Below are 19,134 nucleotides of genomic sequence, written 5' to 3'. Positions count from 1 at the left end.
ATAAATGGAAATTTAAATAACGTTCAAACCAAAATAACCTAAATCTATTGGGATATATTATCACTAAACATGAGACACCATCGTATGTTTAGAAATATTCATGCACCCTGTTTCATAGGGTAATAGAATAATTTTAATTACCTCTTCAGTTGGACGGTAATTTCTGTCTCTTAGAATGAAATTTCCCTCGCTATCATGCAATCCTATCGAGTCTCCCACCAAATCTGCTTCCCCATCAATGCCCTGTTTGGAACTGAGACTGAAGTTCTCCAGAATCGGATCCCGCATTTCGTCTCTAACTTTCCCGAACATCTGCCGTGAAGAGGACGATGATTCGACCATCAACTGTCCACTTCGATCACTACCAATCGATGGGCTTCTAGACGGAACCTTCCGATCCACAACTTTAAACGCAGAAGTTCCACGATGTATGGGCTGCTGATGCAATTGCGTGCTTGTATCGCTTCTACGGGAAACTGGAGTTGCAGGCAGTTGCTGATGAGGGCTGCGCTGCAGCGGTCGAGTTGGAAGGAGGCCATTTTGAACTGAAGGTCTGGATTTTGGTTGTGATGGTATATTACTCAGCATGCTATCAGAATATGTGACAAAATGTTGATCACCTGAAATCGGGACGTCTGCTGAGAAAATGTATGGCTGGTAGGGTTTGTTTATGGAAATTTGAGAGTTTTGTGAATTTTGTGTTGCACTTTTGATCTGCTGAGAGTGTAAGTAACTGTCAGCGTAATTTCCCAGACTTCCCGATCTTTGACCTTGGAAGTACTGGAACTCGCTATCACAATTTACGTTACCCAAAAGCAGGTCACTAGTACGCTCGCTTGATTCTGACGTTCTACGTGAGCTATTTTCACTATCCAATACACCTTTTGCCTGACCTTTACCAAATGTATGGTGATTTTGATTATGGTAGTTATTAATGGAGTGTAGATTCTGAGCGTAAGCTTCTGCTCTTAGTCGTTCTGCAGCTCTTCTAGGTTGTGGGGTATGTGAGCGAATTTTCGGAGGTATAACAGATTTATGTGAAACTGGTTGTGGAGTGACAGCTCTGCGTGATCCAGAAGCAAATGCTGTTCCTAAATTTGCGCTGTTGTTTTGCGGAGTGTCTTTTGCTTCCTGGAGATATCGCATCTGAAGGTTCAGTATTAATAGGAGTTGGTCAGTGTCAAGCGTGTGAACTGTTGCGGCCCGTTTTCCTTTTCGCCTGTGATCTTTTAATTTTGATTTTTTCTTACCCTCAGTTCCCAGACTTTTGGTTCTTTCTTGCGCCTCGTTACCAAATGATTCCAGAGAGTCACAGGACTTGCTCAGTCTTTTTGATGCCGTGAAACTGTTTCTGCGATTTGACCCGATTTCTCTATCAGGAGTTTTTGACAGTCTCTGACGCACATTAAGTTCATTATCGGGTGTTTTTGATATCCGGTATCTATTTGCCAAGCTTTCTTTGCCAAGGTCTAGGTCATTTAGTCCTGGAGTTTTTAACCTTTGACCTTGAACTGCACTCACTTGAACCTTGCTGATTAACTGCGGTGGTGTGATGGCATTTGGATCAGTGGCAGAGGTTCTGGATCTATTTACAGAGCCCACATTGGATCTATTAATAGAACTGTAACTGACTGGGGTGCTTTCCCCAGTGTTGCCCAGAGAGAGGCTGGTGCTATTTTTAGAAATACTGAGGTGACCTTGAGTAGAGGTCACTACCTCGTTATTGACCTCTGATTCGCTATCTGATTGGTCCTGTGATGACCCACTGACTGTGTAAACTTCTTCGTAAGAGTCCTCCTTTAATGTCAAGTTTTTATAATCAATCAGTTAGGAATTGTTATTCTTGTTTATCAATATTTATTGATTTGATGTTCAATATAAAGAGTAATTTACTAAATAAATAATCAAGTTATCATTATGTGTTGTAAAATTCTCAAAGAAAAGGGTGATTTATTTAGATGCAAGTTTGAACCTGACTGGAGCTATGTATCCCGAATAAATAATTGAGGAAAAGTGTAAGTATATTTTTTTAAACAATTTTATTGTAATAAATATTTATGCGAAAAAGGTTATTATTTATTGTTTTAATATTTTTCTACATTTATGAGACAATTATTGGCTCATTTGTGCTTTTTTATTCCGTATCAAGTACCTTTCACAAAAGTCCCTAAATTCACAAATAGGATAATTGATACAAATATACCATTTTAATCCATTTCACAATTTGGAAATTAACTTCACATAAGGTTGCAATCTCACAGAAAAGACATATTAAAAAATTCTCTGGAAAAAAGTATTGAGGTGATAAACCAGTCAGTGCTTTCCACAGGATTTTTTTCAGACCCCCCGGGGCTGTTGGGGGGGTATAGAAGGGCTGCACCCTACATACGTGTTTTTTTTAATTTGTACAGTGAAATGACTTCATGACGGTGCTTAATGACTCTTCAAGAAGAACATCAATGTCTTTGATAACGAGATTTAAACAAATTGTTTTAACCCTTTCCCGCATAGATACGCAAAATCCCGTCTCGATCGATTCCTTAATACATCCGTATCAACCATACTTTCTATCTATTACTGTATACTTACTACTTTTGCCGTCGCTACTTATTAACCGATAATCCAGAGTATTCCATTTTTAAGATCAAATTCTGGTAAATATTTACGATAAAAGTGCTCAAGATTTCCAAGAAACACAAACATTCACCAATTTTAGTTTAGTATAAAATACATTTTGGCATATGTTACTATTTAAAGATGTGATGAAATAACATCCAATCAGGGCGTTTTTTTCCATTGAACACGCGTAAATCGCCTGGAGTGCTGTTCCCGTTTTAATGCAACACAAATTACAACCGCGTTTTCTATACATGTCTGCATAATTTTCGCGCGCTTTTTTTTTTAGACAAATGATAAAGCACTGTTTATTTGACTCTAAAATCTGTTCATGTCGCATAAGCATTAAAATTTGGAAGCATGTTTCAGATTACAAATTTAATAATGCTCATTTGAGAATTGAACGAAACATTTACAGTTGTGCTTAATTAATTCAACGATAATTTGTTAAAGCGCATTACGAGTCGAATACATATTTTTACAATATTATGCATGCACAATATCCACCAGGATAACACCCGAATGCAATCCTCAGTCTTCTAAGTAAGTTGCAGAGATTTCATCGTGGAGGTGTACACCGTAGGGACCGCTGAGTGTGTTAGAAAACAAAGCCAACAAACTGCCATAAAATCACACGCTTATGAAAATTACGTCACTCGTCGTCTGCCTGATCTTACTGCAGGTATGACTGCCTACTAGTGTTGTTCGCTCATTCAAAGCGTGCGCTCTCATTGGCCAATATCGATTTTACATTACGACGATCCACCTTTCTAAGGTGGGTAAAGAGGTACATGACGTAATTGACAGAGGATCATAAATCGGCTCTCACAATTTTCGGCTAAGTCGATATCGCTTTGATCTTAAGAATGCCTAGTTGCAGTTAATGAAAAATACACACTTATCAGAAAATTTCAAGCGCCCCGGGGACACTGATTTCGAAATTCACGGGCCCCGGCAAGGGATCGTTAAATGGCCTGTGGAAATCCATGCCAGTGTGTGTTTTTTATTCAAATTTGGGTTCAGTAGGGGGAATGTATTGTTACTTAAATATATTAATAGTGTATATTTTTCCCAATTGGGACCTTAAAATTGCCATAAACAGTAAATACTTCTGAACTCACACCAAGAAATCCCCGTTTAAGTCTTTCCGCTCTCAACACCAGCAGTGCCAATGTAGACGCTACAAACGCAATCACAAAGGCGATGCAGAACACGATCGAGATCCCGTACAGAAGATTGGGCAACGTGTGTTGAATGTCCTCACAACCTGTGGCTGCCTCGAACGCATACTTTGTTAAATCTGAAAATGGATGAATTTGTAACTGTTGATATTGCGTTTAGATGATTTTGCATATCTATTGGTTAAAATCTATATTGCATGAAGAAGATTCTGTCTGGTTTGTTTGTTGCCTTAACAATCTGCAGTCAATTTAATGCACACTTGGAGGCATTTGCAAATGGAACATTTGACAAATTTTGTTAACGAATGATTTAACAGTACAAATAGTGTTTGCTTGTTATTTTCACAACATTTTCATCCAATGACGAAATGAATCAATTGTAACAACCGAGATTGCGTACAGAAGCAATAACCAACATTTAATTGATGTCTTTAAAGCTTGCTGCTGTTTCAACATATACTTTGTCAAATCTTAAAATGGAGCAATCTGTTTATTTTTAATGCTGGTATATTTATATAACTGATGCTCGTAAACACATGGCTTGAAATGAGCACCAAAACACTCGAAAATTGCAGGTAAAAAATCAATTTGTTTTTGCATTGCAACCTGTCATTTTCAAAATTATTGCTTATATTTCAAAGGAGATACTTGTAATGGTGACTGGGATCAGGTAGAAGACCATATGTAAGCCTAGTCCAATGAACAGCATGAAATGTTTCATGGTGTACATGTATGTCAGTAGGTGTAAATACTTGACTCCCCATCAAATTTTATGAGAAAATTTACTTCAACACTTGTAAGACAAGGGCTGTTTGTAAAACATGCATGCTCCCCATATGGGCTGTCAGTTGTAGTGGCAGCCATTGTGTGAATACGTTTTTTGTCACTGTGACCTTGACCTTCGACTTAATGTAATTTATCATCCAGAAACCATTGTACTATTTCGAGTCACTGTGACCTTGACCTTTGACCTAGTGACCTGAAAATCAATAGGGATCATCTGTCAGTCATGATCATGGGGGGAGTGAGACGGGGGTAAAATGTGGTGTGTGGTAATTTATTAGATGTTTAAAACAAATTAAAAAACAAGGGCTGTTTGTAAAACATGCATGCCCCCCATATGGGCTGTCCGTTGTAGTGGCAGCCATTGTGTGAATACGTTTTTTGTCACCGTGACCTTGACCTTTGACCTAGTGACCTGAAAATCAATAGGGGTCATCTGCCAGTCATGATCAATGTACCTATGAAGTTTCATGATCCTAGGCGTGAGCGTTCTTGAGTTATCATCCGGAAACCATTTAACTATTTCGGATCACCGTGACCTTGACCTTTGACCTAGTGACCTGAAAATCAATAGGCGTCATCTGCTAGTCATGATCAATTTACCCATGAAGTTTCATGATCCTAGGCATATGCGTTCTTGAGTTATCATCCGAAAACCATTTTACTATTTCGGGTCATTGTGGCCTTGACCTTTGACCTAGTGACCTCAAAATCAATAGGGGTCATCTGCAAGTCATGATCAATCTACCTATGAAGTTTCATGATCCTAGGAGTATGCGTTCTTGAGTTATCATCCGAAAATCATTTTACTATTTCAGGTCACTGTGACCTTGACCTTTGACCTAGTGACCTCAAAATCAATAGGGTTCATCTGCGAGTCATGATCTATCTAATGATGAAGTTTCATGAACCAAGGTGTATGCGTTCTTGAGTTGTCATCCGGAAACCATTTTACTATTTCGGGTCACCGTGACCTTGACCTTTGACCGAGTGACCTCAAAATCAATAGGGGTCATCTGCGAGTCATGATCAATCTACCTATGAAGTTCATGATCCTAGGCATATGTGTTCTTGAGTTATCATCCGGAAACCATTTTACTATATCGGGTCACCTTGACCTTGACCTTTGACCTAGTAACCTCAAAATCAATAGGGGTCATCTGCGAGTCATGATCAATGTACCTATGAAGTTTCATGATCCTAGCCCCAAGCATTCTTGAGTTATCATCCGGAAACCACCTGGTGGACCGACCGACAGACCGACCGACATGTGCAAAGCAATATACCCCCTCTTCTTCGAAGGGGGGCATAAAAATATAAGCAATTTGAAGAAGTTAATCAACACTTTATTCCACTACATCATATTTGCTTTTTTTTTAACCCTTTTATACCACTAAGATACGTATTTTCATGCATTTGTAGTCCCTCAGAAAGTTATTTACAATTTAAGACCTTTCTTACAAGATTCGAGTTTTTAAGGTTTCATCTCCAAGCCTTAGGTACTAATGAGCAGCAAACAGCATAAATCCGGATTGTATGCTGTTTGCACATAGCCATTTTTACTTTGCTTCTAAGTGGGAAAGGGTAAAAACATTCATGTATACCAGTCTGGTAAATGAAGAGAGCTTCCTTCACTACAAATCAAGTAAGTAACAGAAAACACTCTATTTAAAATGTAAATTAAAAAAACAAACAAGTATTATTATATCATTAAGATTTGTTTCCTGTAATTAATTATCAATTGGACAGGATTTACCATTAATATGAAACAGTGGAAAAATAAAAGTAAAAAATCTTTTAAGTTAAAATTGCATTACTTTTATATTTTGTCCACCATTCTTACCTACTGAAGACAATAAAAACTATATTTTTACAATGTATACCCACCAATATACAGAATGTTCTCCCTATAATCCAAAAATACATGCCAGTAATTAAGAAATAAATTAATCCTTTGCCACCAAATATCAAAGATAGAAAGATAAAAGTTTTAATTATTTATATACCAATGTAGGGTAGCTCAGCCTCCTTAGCTGCAATTGTTTGCTAAGGCCAATATACATCAACTTTGTTTACTGTTTGTTTCTGTAAAAACATTCAGTTAAATCACAAAAATGTCCAAATCTTGCATAACCATAATTCATACAAAATCTTGTTCAAGTATTATTCATTACCACACAAAGTTTTTTCACAAATACCTGGATCAGTAACCAAGTGGATGTTTATCCATTACCATCTGTTGTAACAGGTAGGTTGCAGTCAAGGTCAAATGAATAATTTAGAGCGCAATTACTGCTAGAGGGCCAATCAATCACACAAATTGTACTTAGGTAGAAGGGGAACAATCACATGATAAGTGCTGATATTTACTTTTGTATTAACAGTTACGTAAAAATTTATATAAAGCTTTATTCGAAATCAACGAAATATATATTTACCATTTTCTGAAAAATCCAGATTAAAAACGTCTCTCTGATATGGGGAAAAGCACTGGCATAGTCGCTGTGAGGTGTAGTACCGACAGGAACTCATGTTGCGGAGTGGCGTAATAATGTGAGTGATCGTTATAACGCCGACGATGATGCACAGGAAAGCAGTGGCTGTGTTCAGACCAATGGACATCAAGACCTGAAATTCAAGAAATTAATAATTCAGCATTGTAAATATACAATTTTGCATTTTTTAATGGCCAGTAAACACTGACTGTTTTGAGGTCATTCAAAAAATTTGACCTGAAAATTAAGAAATAGTTATTAATTTTAGTTTAGTATTGTTTATCGGTAAGTAAACAATTAAATGAATGCTGATCATTACCAATCATTACATGACAATCTAGAAATAATTTATGATTTGGAATTGTTGGTTAGCCTGTAAACAAACATGTGTAGTTCTGATGATAAGAAGCACAGAAGCTGTATAAGCATAAATAAATAATTTATTATTGTTTGTAGTCTAATACACAATGGCTGTGTTTATATCAATGGATATCAATACCTTGATATGAAGAACTACTTAATAATTAAGAATGGTTTAATAATAAGAAATGGAGGAAAGATGTGCGAATGAAGAAAAAGGTTTTAATTAAGCATTTCATATTAATCGGCAATGAAAGGCTCTGTTTAGGCAAATTAAAATTGTGACGAAAGACTTACATGTAAGAAAAAATTACAATTAAGCATTGTTTATTTGCCAATAAGCCAATTGCCAATGGCTGTGGAAACCAAAACTTTTTGGCCAATGAAAAACAATTCTATTTTTATAGCATAAGAAAGAAAACCTAAGGGGATGTGTCAAGGCCTATTGACAATACAAACAGAAAATGTGGAAATTATTAAAAACAAGAGCTGTGTTTGTGAAACACAATGCCCCCTACTGCGCTTTGAAGCCATATATTTGACCTTTGACCTTGAAGGATGACCTTGAACTTTCATCACTCAAAATGTGCAGCTCCATGGGATACACATGCATGCCAAATATCAAGTTGCTATCTTCAATATTGCACAAAAGTTATTGCAAAAGTTTAGCCAAGGTTAAAGTTTGTGACAGACGCACACAATGACAGACAGGCCAAAAACAATATACCCTAGATCATTCGATCCAGGGGTTTAAAAATCATTTTACTTGCCCAATTAGTAATGATTTGTAGTCCAGTTGCATCTTGATTTTACCACAAGATCAGAAGCAGAAGCCATGACAAAATTAACAAGGAATTCCTTCTTATTTTTTCCTAATATTTAGATGAAAATACTTAAATGTTTAAATTATAACAAAATCATTAGCTAGCTGTATATGTATGTCTAAATTTCTCATCATAAAGGCTATCACCATCTTCACTTAATATACAATACTCTACGCGGCCCGCGATTTTTGCCTTAATCACCGATCACCGCATTTGGGCCAACGTGGCAAATCGCGGTGATTGCCGCAAATCGCGGTGATTCACCGTGATAACACTCTACGGGTGATTCGCCGTGATTCTGCCGTGATTTCACTGCGACCATCTTGCAATAAGGATCAGCTGTTGAATCATCGCAAAACACCGTGAATTGCCGTGATTGGCATTGACTACTATATTTAAATTTCAACTTATTAACTAATGTCATTATTATTGACGATCACATTATATCGCGAAAATGTATTCCAATGTGAAAGTAAACACCGTACTTGCTGAATGTCGAATCCTGATTTCCAAACAATATCTTTATTTGTTGAAATAACAATTGTACAGTAAGGCTCACGCAAAACCAACAAAGTTTGCGGCTACAGATTCTTTTGTTCTCCAAGTTTCTCCGCAGCCATAACTAGTACTCACTCCGAATCATGCCGAGGCACTCGGCGATAATACGCGGATATAAAAAACAGGTACAGATAATAACCTGATATTTTTACTTCTATGCGATAGTTTTAACATTTCGTCAGCTTCTCTGCATACTTCATACAATTACCATCGGATGTCATCTGTCAATGATTTTGTAGTTCAGTAACCATATCGAAGAAATTTACATAGTTTAATCTCGGAAACGAGACTTGCTTTAAACGTTGAAATAAACAATATATATTTGCATATATCTTGCTTAAATACACAGACGACACAAATATAAAAAATGTCGACCATTTGAACAAAATCAAATGATTTATTTGTAAAATGAATACTTTCACTTCGTCCCGATTTTCAGAAAATGACTTTTACATGTGCATCTAAATTTAAATTTACACATTGCTTCAGATGATGTATGCCTCTCCAATCCCGATTGGGCTGCTAGATCTATTAAATAAAATAGTAGCGTGTAAAATTCATTTGATGGAACAATAGTTAACGTTTGTCTTTACTATTTCTCGAGCAATGTTGAACGGCATATACTTTTGACAAGAGCACCGCCTTGCGGGTGCAGACCGCTCATCTATTTTCTTTTTAAAGGTGAAGGGTCTCTCAATTTCTATCACAAAGGAGGGAGGGGTGGAGTGAAGAGGGGTGTATAGTGTGTGGGGGGTGGTCATTTATTACATTATCTTCCAAAAATGCGGAAAAAAATGCAAAAAAAAACAAGATGTGTTTGTGAAACACAATGTCCCCCTATATGATGTTTGACCTTGAAGGATGACCTTGACCTTGTGAAGGATGACCTTGACCTTTCACCACTCAAAATGTGCAGCTCCATGAGATACACATGCATGCCAAATATCAAGTTGCTATCTTCAATATTGCAAAAGTATTCATAAAATAAGCGATTTGGGCCACATATATTTGACCTCTTACCTTGAAGGATGACCTTGACCTTGACCTTTCACCACACAAAATGTGCAGCTCCATTAGATGCACATGCATGCCAAATATCAAGTTGCTATCTTTAATATTGCAAAAGTATTTATAAAATGAGCGATTTGGGCCACATATATTTGACCTCTGAACTTGAAGGATGACCTTGACCTTTCACCACTCAAAATGTGCAGCTCCATGAGATACACATGCATGCCAAATATCAAGTTGCTATCTTCAATATTGCAAAAGTATTCATAAAATGAGCGATTTTGGCCACATATATTTGACCTCTGACCTTGAAGGATGACCTTGACCTTTCACCACTAAAAATGTGCAGCTTCATGCGATACACATGCATGCCAAATATGAAGTTGCTATCTTCAATATAGCAAAAGTTATTGCAAAATGTTAAAGTTGGCTCAAACAGACCAACAGACAGGGCAAAAACAAAAATCAAAAAAAAAATCAGGGGGGGGGGGGGGGTGGTGGTGGGGTGAGGGGATTCTTGGGTGCGATGGTAGGACGGTATTTCAAAAATCAAATAATGAAAATTAATATTTGTGTTTTTTAACCGTTTAAAAAAAAAATTGGGGGTGGGGTGGGGGTATAGTGTGACGGTGTGGTGGTCATTTCTGAGATGATCTTAAAAATAACAATAAACAAGAGTTCCGCGGTCGGAGATGACCGCATTGAAGCCGGATTTTTGATTTAAATGACAGGAAAGTACCTTTCGTGTTTTTGTCAATGCAATACTTAAATTACTGAAATATTGTTCAAAGGTCAAAATGAAATGTAAGTACTTTTCAAGGCATGAGCAAACCTTGTGTTATGTTTTGAATGCATGCATAATATTTTAGAGCCCTTTCACATTTGAAGTTGCCGCAACTGTGAACCTCAATTGAATGTCCTTGAAATTACCAGTGGTAAGCATACCAAAGTTAAATCATGAAAAAAATATTCACATTTAAGGTCACTGTCAATTGAAAGACTTTAAAATGACCAGTTGTTCTCTTGACCAGTGGTCATCTGTTAGTCATGGCAAAGTCCATGTCCAAGCATACGAAAGTTAAAACAACTTTTAATTTTTAACATTCAAGGTCACAGTGACCTTGACCTTCAATGACCTTAAAATTGTCATCTACTAGTGCTGGCCAACCTTCATGTCCAGTTTGAAGACTGTAAGTCCAAGCATAAGAAAGTTATACCATGAAATAAGAATTTTAACATTTTTACATTCAAGGTCACGGTGACCTTGACCTTAAAATGACCAGTGGTCATCTACTAGTTCTGGCCAACCTTCATATCAAGTTTGAAGACTCTAGGTCTAAGCATACCAAAGTATTAACAACTTTAACATATTTACATCCAAGGTCACAGTGACCTCGACCTTCAAATGAATGACCTTGAAATGACCAGTGGTCATCTAAGTGTGCTTGCAAACCTTTACGTCAAGTTTGAGATTCTAGGTCCAAGCATACCAAAGTTACAACAATTTTAACATTTTAACATTTAAGTTCACAGTGACCTTGACCTTCAAATGAATGACATTGAAATGAATGACCTTGAAATGACCAGTGGTCATCTAAGTGTGCTTGCAAACCTTTACGTCAAGTTTGAGATTCTAGGTCCAAGCATACCAAAGTTATAACAATTTTAACATTTTAACATTGAAGGTCACAGTGACCTTGACCTTCAAATGAATGACATTGAAATGAGCAGTGGTGATCTTCTAGTACTGGCCAACCTTTATATCAAGTTTGAAGACTCTAGGTACAAGCATACCAAAGTTATAACATGGAATAAGAACTTTAACATTTTTACCTACCAAAGTTATAAGAACTTTAACATTTTTACATTCAAGGTCACAGTGACCTTGACCTTAGAATGAATGACCTTGAAATGACCAGTGGTCATCTAAGTGTGCTTGCAAACCTTCATGTCAAGTTTGAAGACTCTATGTCCAAGCATACCAAAGTTATAACAATTTTAACATTTTAACATTTAAGGTCACAGTGACCTTGACCTTCAAATGAATGACATTGAAATGACCAGTGGTCATCTTCTAGTACTGGCCAATCTTTATTTCAAGTTTGAAGACTCTAGGTACAAGCATACCAAAGTTATAACATGAAATAAGAACTTTAACATTTTTACATTCAAGGTCACAGTGACCTTGACCTTCAAATGAATGACCTTGAAATGTCCAGTGGTTACTTACTAGTTCTGGCCAACCTTCATGTCAAGTTTCAAGACTCTAGGTCCAAGCATACCAAAGTTATAACAACTTTAACATTTTTACATTCAAGGTCACAGTGACCTTGACCTTCAAATGAATGACCTTGAAATGTCCAGTGGTTACTTACTAGTTCTGGCCAACCTTCATGTCAAGTTTCAAGACTCTAGGTCCAAGCATACCAAAGTTATAACAACTTTAACATTTTTATATTGAAGGTCACAGTGACCTTCACCTTCAAATGAATGACCTTGAAATGACCAGTGGTCATCTGTTAATCCTGGCCAACCTTCATGTCAAGTTTGAAGACTCTAGGTCCAAGCATACCAAAGTTATACCATGAAATAAGAACTTTAACATTTTTACATTCAAGGTCACAGTGACCTTGACCTTCAAATGAATGACCTTGAAATGACCAGTGGTTACTAACTAGTTATGGCCAACCTTCATGTCAAGTTTCAAGACTCTAGGTCCAAGCATACCAAAGTTATAACAACTTTAACATTTTTTATATTGAAGGTCACAGTGACCTTGACCTTCAAATGAATGACCTTGAAATGACCAGTGGTCATCTGTTAATCCTGGCCAACCTTCATGTCAAGTTTGAAGACTCTAGGTCCAAGCATACCAAAGTTATACCATGAAATAAGAACTTTAACATTTTCCGCCACCCCGCCCGCCCGCCCCCCCCGCCCGCCCGACAACATCAATCTATAAGCCGAGATTTTTTCGAAAAAAATCCGGCTAAAAAATTGGGGGGGGGGGGCGTGGGGATGGTTTTGGTAAGAGTTGTTTTGTCAAAGTATCAAATCTAATTGCAAATTAAGAAGTTATGGCAATTTTAACAAAATTTAATAATTTGACCTTGAGAGTCAATGTCATTCAAAGGTCAAGGTAAAATTCAACTTGCCAGGTACAGTAACCTCATGATAGCATGAAAGTATTTGAAGTTTGAAAGCAATAGCCTAGAAGTAAAGTGGATCGAAACACAAAATTTAACCATATATTCAAAATTACTAAGTCAAAAAAGGGCCATAATTCCGTAAAAATGACAACCAGAGTTATGCAACTTGTCCTTTTACTGTCCCCTTATGATAGTTTGCGAGTATTCCAAGTATGAAAGCAATATCTATGATACTTTAGGGGTAAAGTGGACCAAAACACAAAACTTAACCAAATTTTCAATTTTCTAAGTATAAAGGGCCCATAATTCCGTCAAAATGCCGGTCAGAGTTATATAACTTTGCCTGCACAGTCCCCTTATTGATAGTTAATAAGTGTTGCAAGTATGAAAGCGATAGCTTTGATACTGGAGGAATAAAGTGGACCTAAACACAAAACTTAACCAAATTTTCAATTTTCTAAATATAAAAAGGGCACATAATTCTGTCAAAATGCCAGTCAGAGTTACATAACTTTGCCTGCACAGTCCCCTTATGATAGTTAGTAAGTGTTGCAAGTATGAAAGCAATAGCTTTGATACTTAAGGAATAAAATGGACCTAAACACAAAACTTAACCAAAATTTTCAATTTTCTAAGTATAAAAAGGGCACATAATTCTGTCAAAATGCACGCCAGAGTTATCTAACTTTGCCTGCACAGTCCCCTCATGATAGTTAGTAAGTGTACCAAGTTTGAATGCAATAGCATTGATACTTTCTGAGAAAAGTGGACCTAAACGCAAAACTTAACCGGGCATCGAAGCCAAGGTGATGACAATAGCTTTTTTTTTTTTTTTTTAAATAGATGAGCTAAAAATGGAAGCCATGATCATTTGGTATTATCGTTATTTTAAATGTTTCAAACATAGTTTGTTACTCTTAAAATTAGGCGGTGAATCGTTTGATTTGGTGGCAGTCTGTTTCATTTCGGACCTCGTGCAATTTTTCAGATCATAACCTCTGTGCTTTATTACTCGAACTTATTATTTTCTGACCACATGTGCTACTAAAAGTAGCCATCGGGCTGTGTATTATGGTCCGTGGAAGTTGCAAGGACCCGTGTTGATGACCCCTAAATGTTAGATAAGCATATGTGCACTATCGATTAAGTTGGTAAGTACAAAAGTTCTACTGAAAACCGCCGACTGCGTCTTTGTTTTATTATCCAATCAAGCCCCGAACATCCAATATCCTGTGTATAACCAGAAACAAACTTAAGATAAGCACGTGTCGTCTGTCAAAACAATGATTGTATAGCTGTTAACATATTGAAGTAGCTCACACAGTTAATTCCCATATATGCTCTCGGAAACAGACTTGCATAAAACATTTAAAATAACGATATTTATTTTCATAAGAATTGCTAATATATATATATATATAAGTTTGACAATTTCAATAAACAGATATTGGTTTATTTTCACAATATTAACTCCCTTTCTCGATTTCCAGAAAATGACGCGTACATGTTGCATTAAATCTAAACTTAAATTAATTTGTTTATTGGTCGTTGAAGAATATTATGAACTGTACACGACATTTGTGTGTAGTCAGTATACAATGCAATAATCGTTTCAATAACAAAGGAACTGAAACAGCGTAACAGTTACAATACAGCGTGTTTTAATTATATTTTATTTAGAGGAAATGTCAATGCCAATTATTTCGCGAGGTACCCCGGTAATTAAGTTGAAATTCACAACGAAACTTTTAATGGAAATTAAAATTAATGATATCAATGTTTTACTCACTATGAAATGTTTATTTACAAATAAATACACACACGCCAATTTCCGCGCGCTTTTTATCAGAACAAAGAAATCAATTTAATTCATTTGCACTATGTATTTGTGGCTAGAATTTGTAACGACGCGTGCAAACCGTGTCAGGTGATTTACGCATGTGCAATACAACTGATCTGATTGGGCACTTATTTCATCAAATCTTTAAATAGAAACATATGCCCAAATTCATTTGATAATTTTGAACGTTTGTGTATGACATTCTTTGGGACTCTTATTGTCAATATTAACCAGAATTAGCTTTTAAAATGGAAATCAGGCATATGCGGGATTATCGAGTAATGGATAAAGACGAAAGAAGTTGCATGTATGTGATTGAGACAGTTGAAACGTATGTATCGGGGAATCGAGAGACTCGGAAAAATACGACGATTACATTACAATCAGTTATGAGTTCTCCATGGCTTCAAACTGTTAATTGCATAATCAAAAACACAATTATCACTCCTCCAGGTGTGGTATCATTCAGCTAGGTGCGAACACTGTTTTGTTTTATACGCAGCATTTAAAAAAACAAAAACAAAAACTGTCAGGGACATGGGTGTGAAATACATGTTGACATTTTAAAAAGGATACTCAAATATATCTGCCAACAATGCTAATAATCCCATATTGCTATAATCTCTGTGAAGATTATATATGTACATGTAACGTAAGAAAATCGTTCTTCACCATGTTGACCGGGAACGCGGTGAATCGCGGTGAATCACCGCGGAGATTATATCTATCGCATTTGCGGTGATCATGCTCGACCTAGCGTGATGAAAGGCGCGAGATTGTGGTGATTTTTCACTCAAAATAAATAATGACCACCGCGTGTCGGTGATTTGGGCAAAAATCGCGGGCCCCGTAGTGTACTTGTGGTGTGTTCCTAAAATTAAAACAGAGTGAGTATGTTTGTATTTAGATGTTGTATAAGGTTTGTCCGCAACTGAGACTGCATTAGGTGTGGACCCAGAATATGTCCTAGCACTCCTATCTAACAAGAGCTTTGTCACAGATGTGACGTAAACCCCCACGTGCCACATTGACAAAGACTATTTTGCATGCTGTCTTCACAAAACAAGAGAATATAATTTATGGTGATTTTTAAGAATTATTATGCCATTATTATTTATGGCCATTTTGACCTTTGAACTCTTCAATTCTTTCGCATGACACTCCGTCCAATGACTGTGAACAAAGTTAATGTACAGAGTCATTTTAAAATCTCACAATGAATGACATATTTATGGCCTGGACAAGCTCATTTATGGCCTTTTTTGACCTTTGAACTTAAAGTGTGACTTTCACCTTGGTGATATCAACGTAATTCTTTCGCTGGACACACAGTCCAAAGATGGTGAACAAATGTGCCAAATGATTTTAAAATCTCACAATGAACGAGATAGTTATTGCCCCGACAAGGTTATTTATGGCCATTTTTGATCTTTGAACTCAAAGTGTGACCTTGACCTTGGAGATAAGGACGAAATTCTTTCGCGCGACACACCGTCCCATGATGGTGAACAAATTTGCCAAATGATTTTAAAATCTCACAATAAATGAAGTTATGGCTCGGACAAGCATTTGACCCTTGAAATCCAAGTGTGACCTTGACCTTGGAGATATTGACGTACTTTTTACACACAACACACCGTCCCATGATGGTGATCAAATGTACCAAGTTATTTTAAAATCTAATGATAAATGACATGGTCATGGTCCAGACAAACTTTCGGTTTAGAACACACTAAGTGACCCCGTGACCTAGTTTTTGATCCGGCATGACCCATATTCAAACTTGACCTATACATCATCATTACACATGTACAACTTGTGACCAAGTTTGGTGAAGATCGGATGAAATTTCGGGACAGACCGACAGACACCGACAAAGTGACTCCTATATAGCCCCCATTACCAATGGTAATGGGAGTATAATTAACTTAATAGACTCACAAAAGATGGGACAAACGTTGACTTAAATTTCTAGCCAATTTTTTGTTTTACTGAAAGGTTCTCAAATTCGGTTCACCCTTGTGTTTTGGTGGGGAAGCTTGAGTACCCGCAGGAAACCCCTCGTTTCTGGTATGGTTACCACCAACCAATTACACATGCTTCAGGGAACTGGGATTGAACACGTGTTCCCTAGATGAGAACTGTTTGTACGAACCACTGCGCTTACAGGAAAGTCACAACATAGGCGCTGTAGAAAAAGTAAAACGCATGTTTATCTATCAGCAATAATGTTCCCTTTGAAAGTGCTCGAAGAAACAAAAAGTATCCCTGCAGCAGTTGAAGAGGAAAGGGAAGCAATAAAATTAATTGATATAATTAGCAAACCAAAAGTTATTTCCCTATCCTCACACATTTCCTACCTAACAAAGGGAAGTAGTGCATTTTTAGAGTATCAATTATTTTCTTTTATTACCTCCCTTTCAAGAAAACAAATTTGCTCATTCCTTTGTTTTGGTCTACAAAAGAATCTTCATCTTGATAGCAGAAATGTTTTCATGCCCTGTGACTCTGAAATGTCTCTTCTAAGGGGAAAAAAAAGATGGGCAGTCATTAAAATTAAATCATTTATCTTGGATCTACAAAAGAAAAGAAAGATTGACTCTTAAGTGATTGAACAATACTCCTCTAAATTGGTCCCTTTGTGGGGCTTTTATAAGCAAAATATGTTGTTGAATTTAATTGTAAAGTTAAGACTGCATTGTTTTTGGTATTGCTATTTAAAACTTCATGTTCTTCTTTATTTTATAGGTAATGTGAAATTTAAAAACTCCAAAATGTATATTTAATATATTGTAATCGTTTGTTTGTAAATATTTTTTGTTTTAAACATGTTTATTGAGTAATCACTTTTTTAATCTCGAACACAAAGTTTCAAGTGCTAAACAAAGTGGACTAAAGTAACCATCCATGAATAAGTCGAATTGAAAATTACCATAATTTGCACTTGAAAATGTCCCTCTAGCCAAAGTATAGAAATCAAGTATTCAACTCACCCTAATTGTGGTTAGGGATTCAAATCATCCAGGCATTAAGCTTAAATTACGTTCATGTCAACTAAAGGTGAGAACCTTTTCTCAATTTTCTGGAGTTCATATGGTCAAACTTTTCTACACTGTCAAGATAAAATTTTCCTTTGCTATTGTATTATTGTAACCATAGTGCTTTATTAAAATATTACTTTGCTTTATTTATTATTGATACAAATTCTTTTGATAAATGCTGATTTATGTATTGGGTAACAACTTGAAAACATAATATTAAAATTAAAAAAACAGTTTCAATGTATTATTTAAGACAAAACAACTGTACAATCACAAAACAAAGGCCAATATCTATAATGTTTCAAATGTTTATAGTAACTAACTATTTGGTGAATTTGAAATAAGGTTTGAGAAAAATTAATGTCATTACAACAATGTCTTATATGCAGTTTTACCTATGATATTTATGAAAATTGAAAATGATGTGAAGGAGTAAGGTAGAGACCTGCATAAAATAATTGCATCAGTAAAATTCATTTTTAATTCAAAACTGTATACTTGTATTAATTTTTTTTTTAAGTATTAAACTGTGTCCATGTGTGCATAAACACGGCCTTAAAATACAAAAAACAAGCGATGTGTTTGTGAAACACTATGTCCCCATATATGACCTTTGACCTTGAAGGATGACCTTGACCTTTCACCAATCAAAATATGCAGCTCCATGAGATACACATGCATGCCAAATATCAAGTTGCTAGCTTCAATATCGCAAAAGTGTACATTTAATGAGCGATTTTGACCCATATATTTGACCTTTGACCTTGAAGGATGACCTCAACCTTTTACCACTTAAAATGTGCAGCTCCATGAGATACACATGCATGCCAAATTATATGAAGTTGTTATCTTCAATATTGCAAAAGTTATGGCAAATGTTAAAGTTGGGGCAAACAAACAAACCAACAAACAAACCAACAGACAGGTCAAAAACAATATGTCCCCCACTATAGTGTTGGGGGACATAAAAATATCAACATATAGTTCAATGAAGAAGTTAAATAAAAGCGCTCATTAGACAAAATATAACAAATGTACATAAACAACATGAAAAGCACAATTGTGTGCAACAAAATCATGTGCAAAATGATGGTCATCGCAAGTTTGGGATTACTTTGTCTCTTCTATTTAGTGCTTATAAATATTATAGTGTTATCATCATCAAATATATTTTATAGCAATGATGCTGCTTTCAGTGACATCATTATTTTCTTGTATTTTCCTAGGAACTGATGCCATTTATATGCAATAAACCATTTCAAGAGCTTGGCCCTGT

At 36.2% G+C, this 19,134-nt stretch overlaps 1 protein-coding gene across 2 annotated transcripts in view; it reads right to left on the bottom strand.

The window, feature by feature from the left end:
• The window catches only part of LOC127848484 (uncharacterized), a 44,689-nt gene that overhangs the window by 4,632 nt on the left and 20,923 nt on the right, over positions 1 to 19,134 (bottom strand). For both annotated transcript variants that reach the window (XM_052380970.1, XM_052380969.1), the window contains exons 4-6: positions 7,019 to 7,208; positions 3,738 to 3,916; positions 142 to 1,797 (exon numbers count right to left, since the gene is read on the bottom strand). In XM_052380970.1, coding sequence (XP_052236930.1) covers positions 142 to 1,797; positions 3,738 to 3,916; positions 7,019 to 7,208 — 2,025 coding nt within the window. The remainder of the gene's footprint in view (positions 1 to 141; positions 1,798 to 3,737; positions 3,917 to 7,018; positions 7,209 to 19,134) is intronic.

This window comes from Dreissena polymorpha, chromosome 10, assembly GCF_020536995.1.
Source record: "Dreissena polymorpha isolate Duluth1 chromosome 10, UMN_Dpol_1.0, whole genome shotgun sequence".
Lineage (NCBI taxonomy): Eukaryota > Metazoa > Mollusca > Bivalvia > Myida > Dreissenidae > Dreissena > Dreissena polymorpha.
Note: the sequence above shows the minus strand (reverse complement) of the source record. Positions and strands in the feature narration are given on the sequence as shown.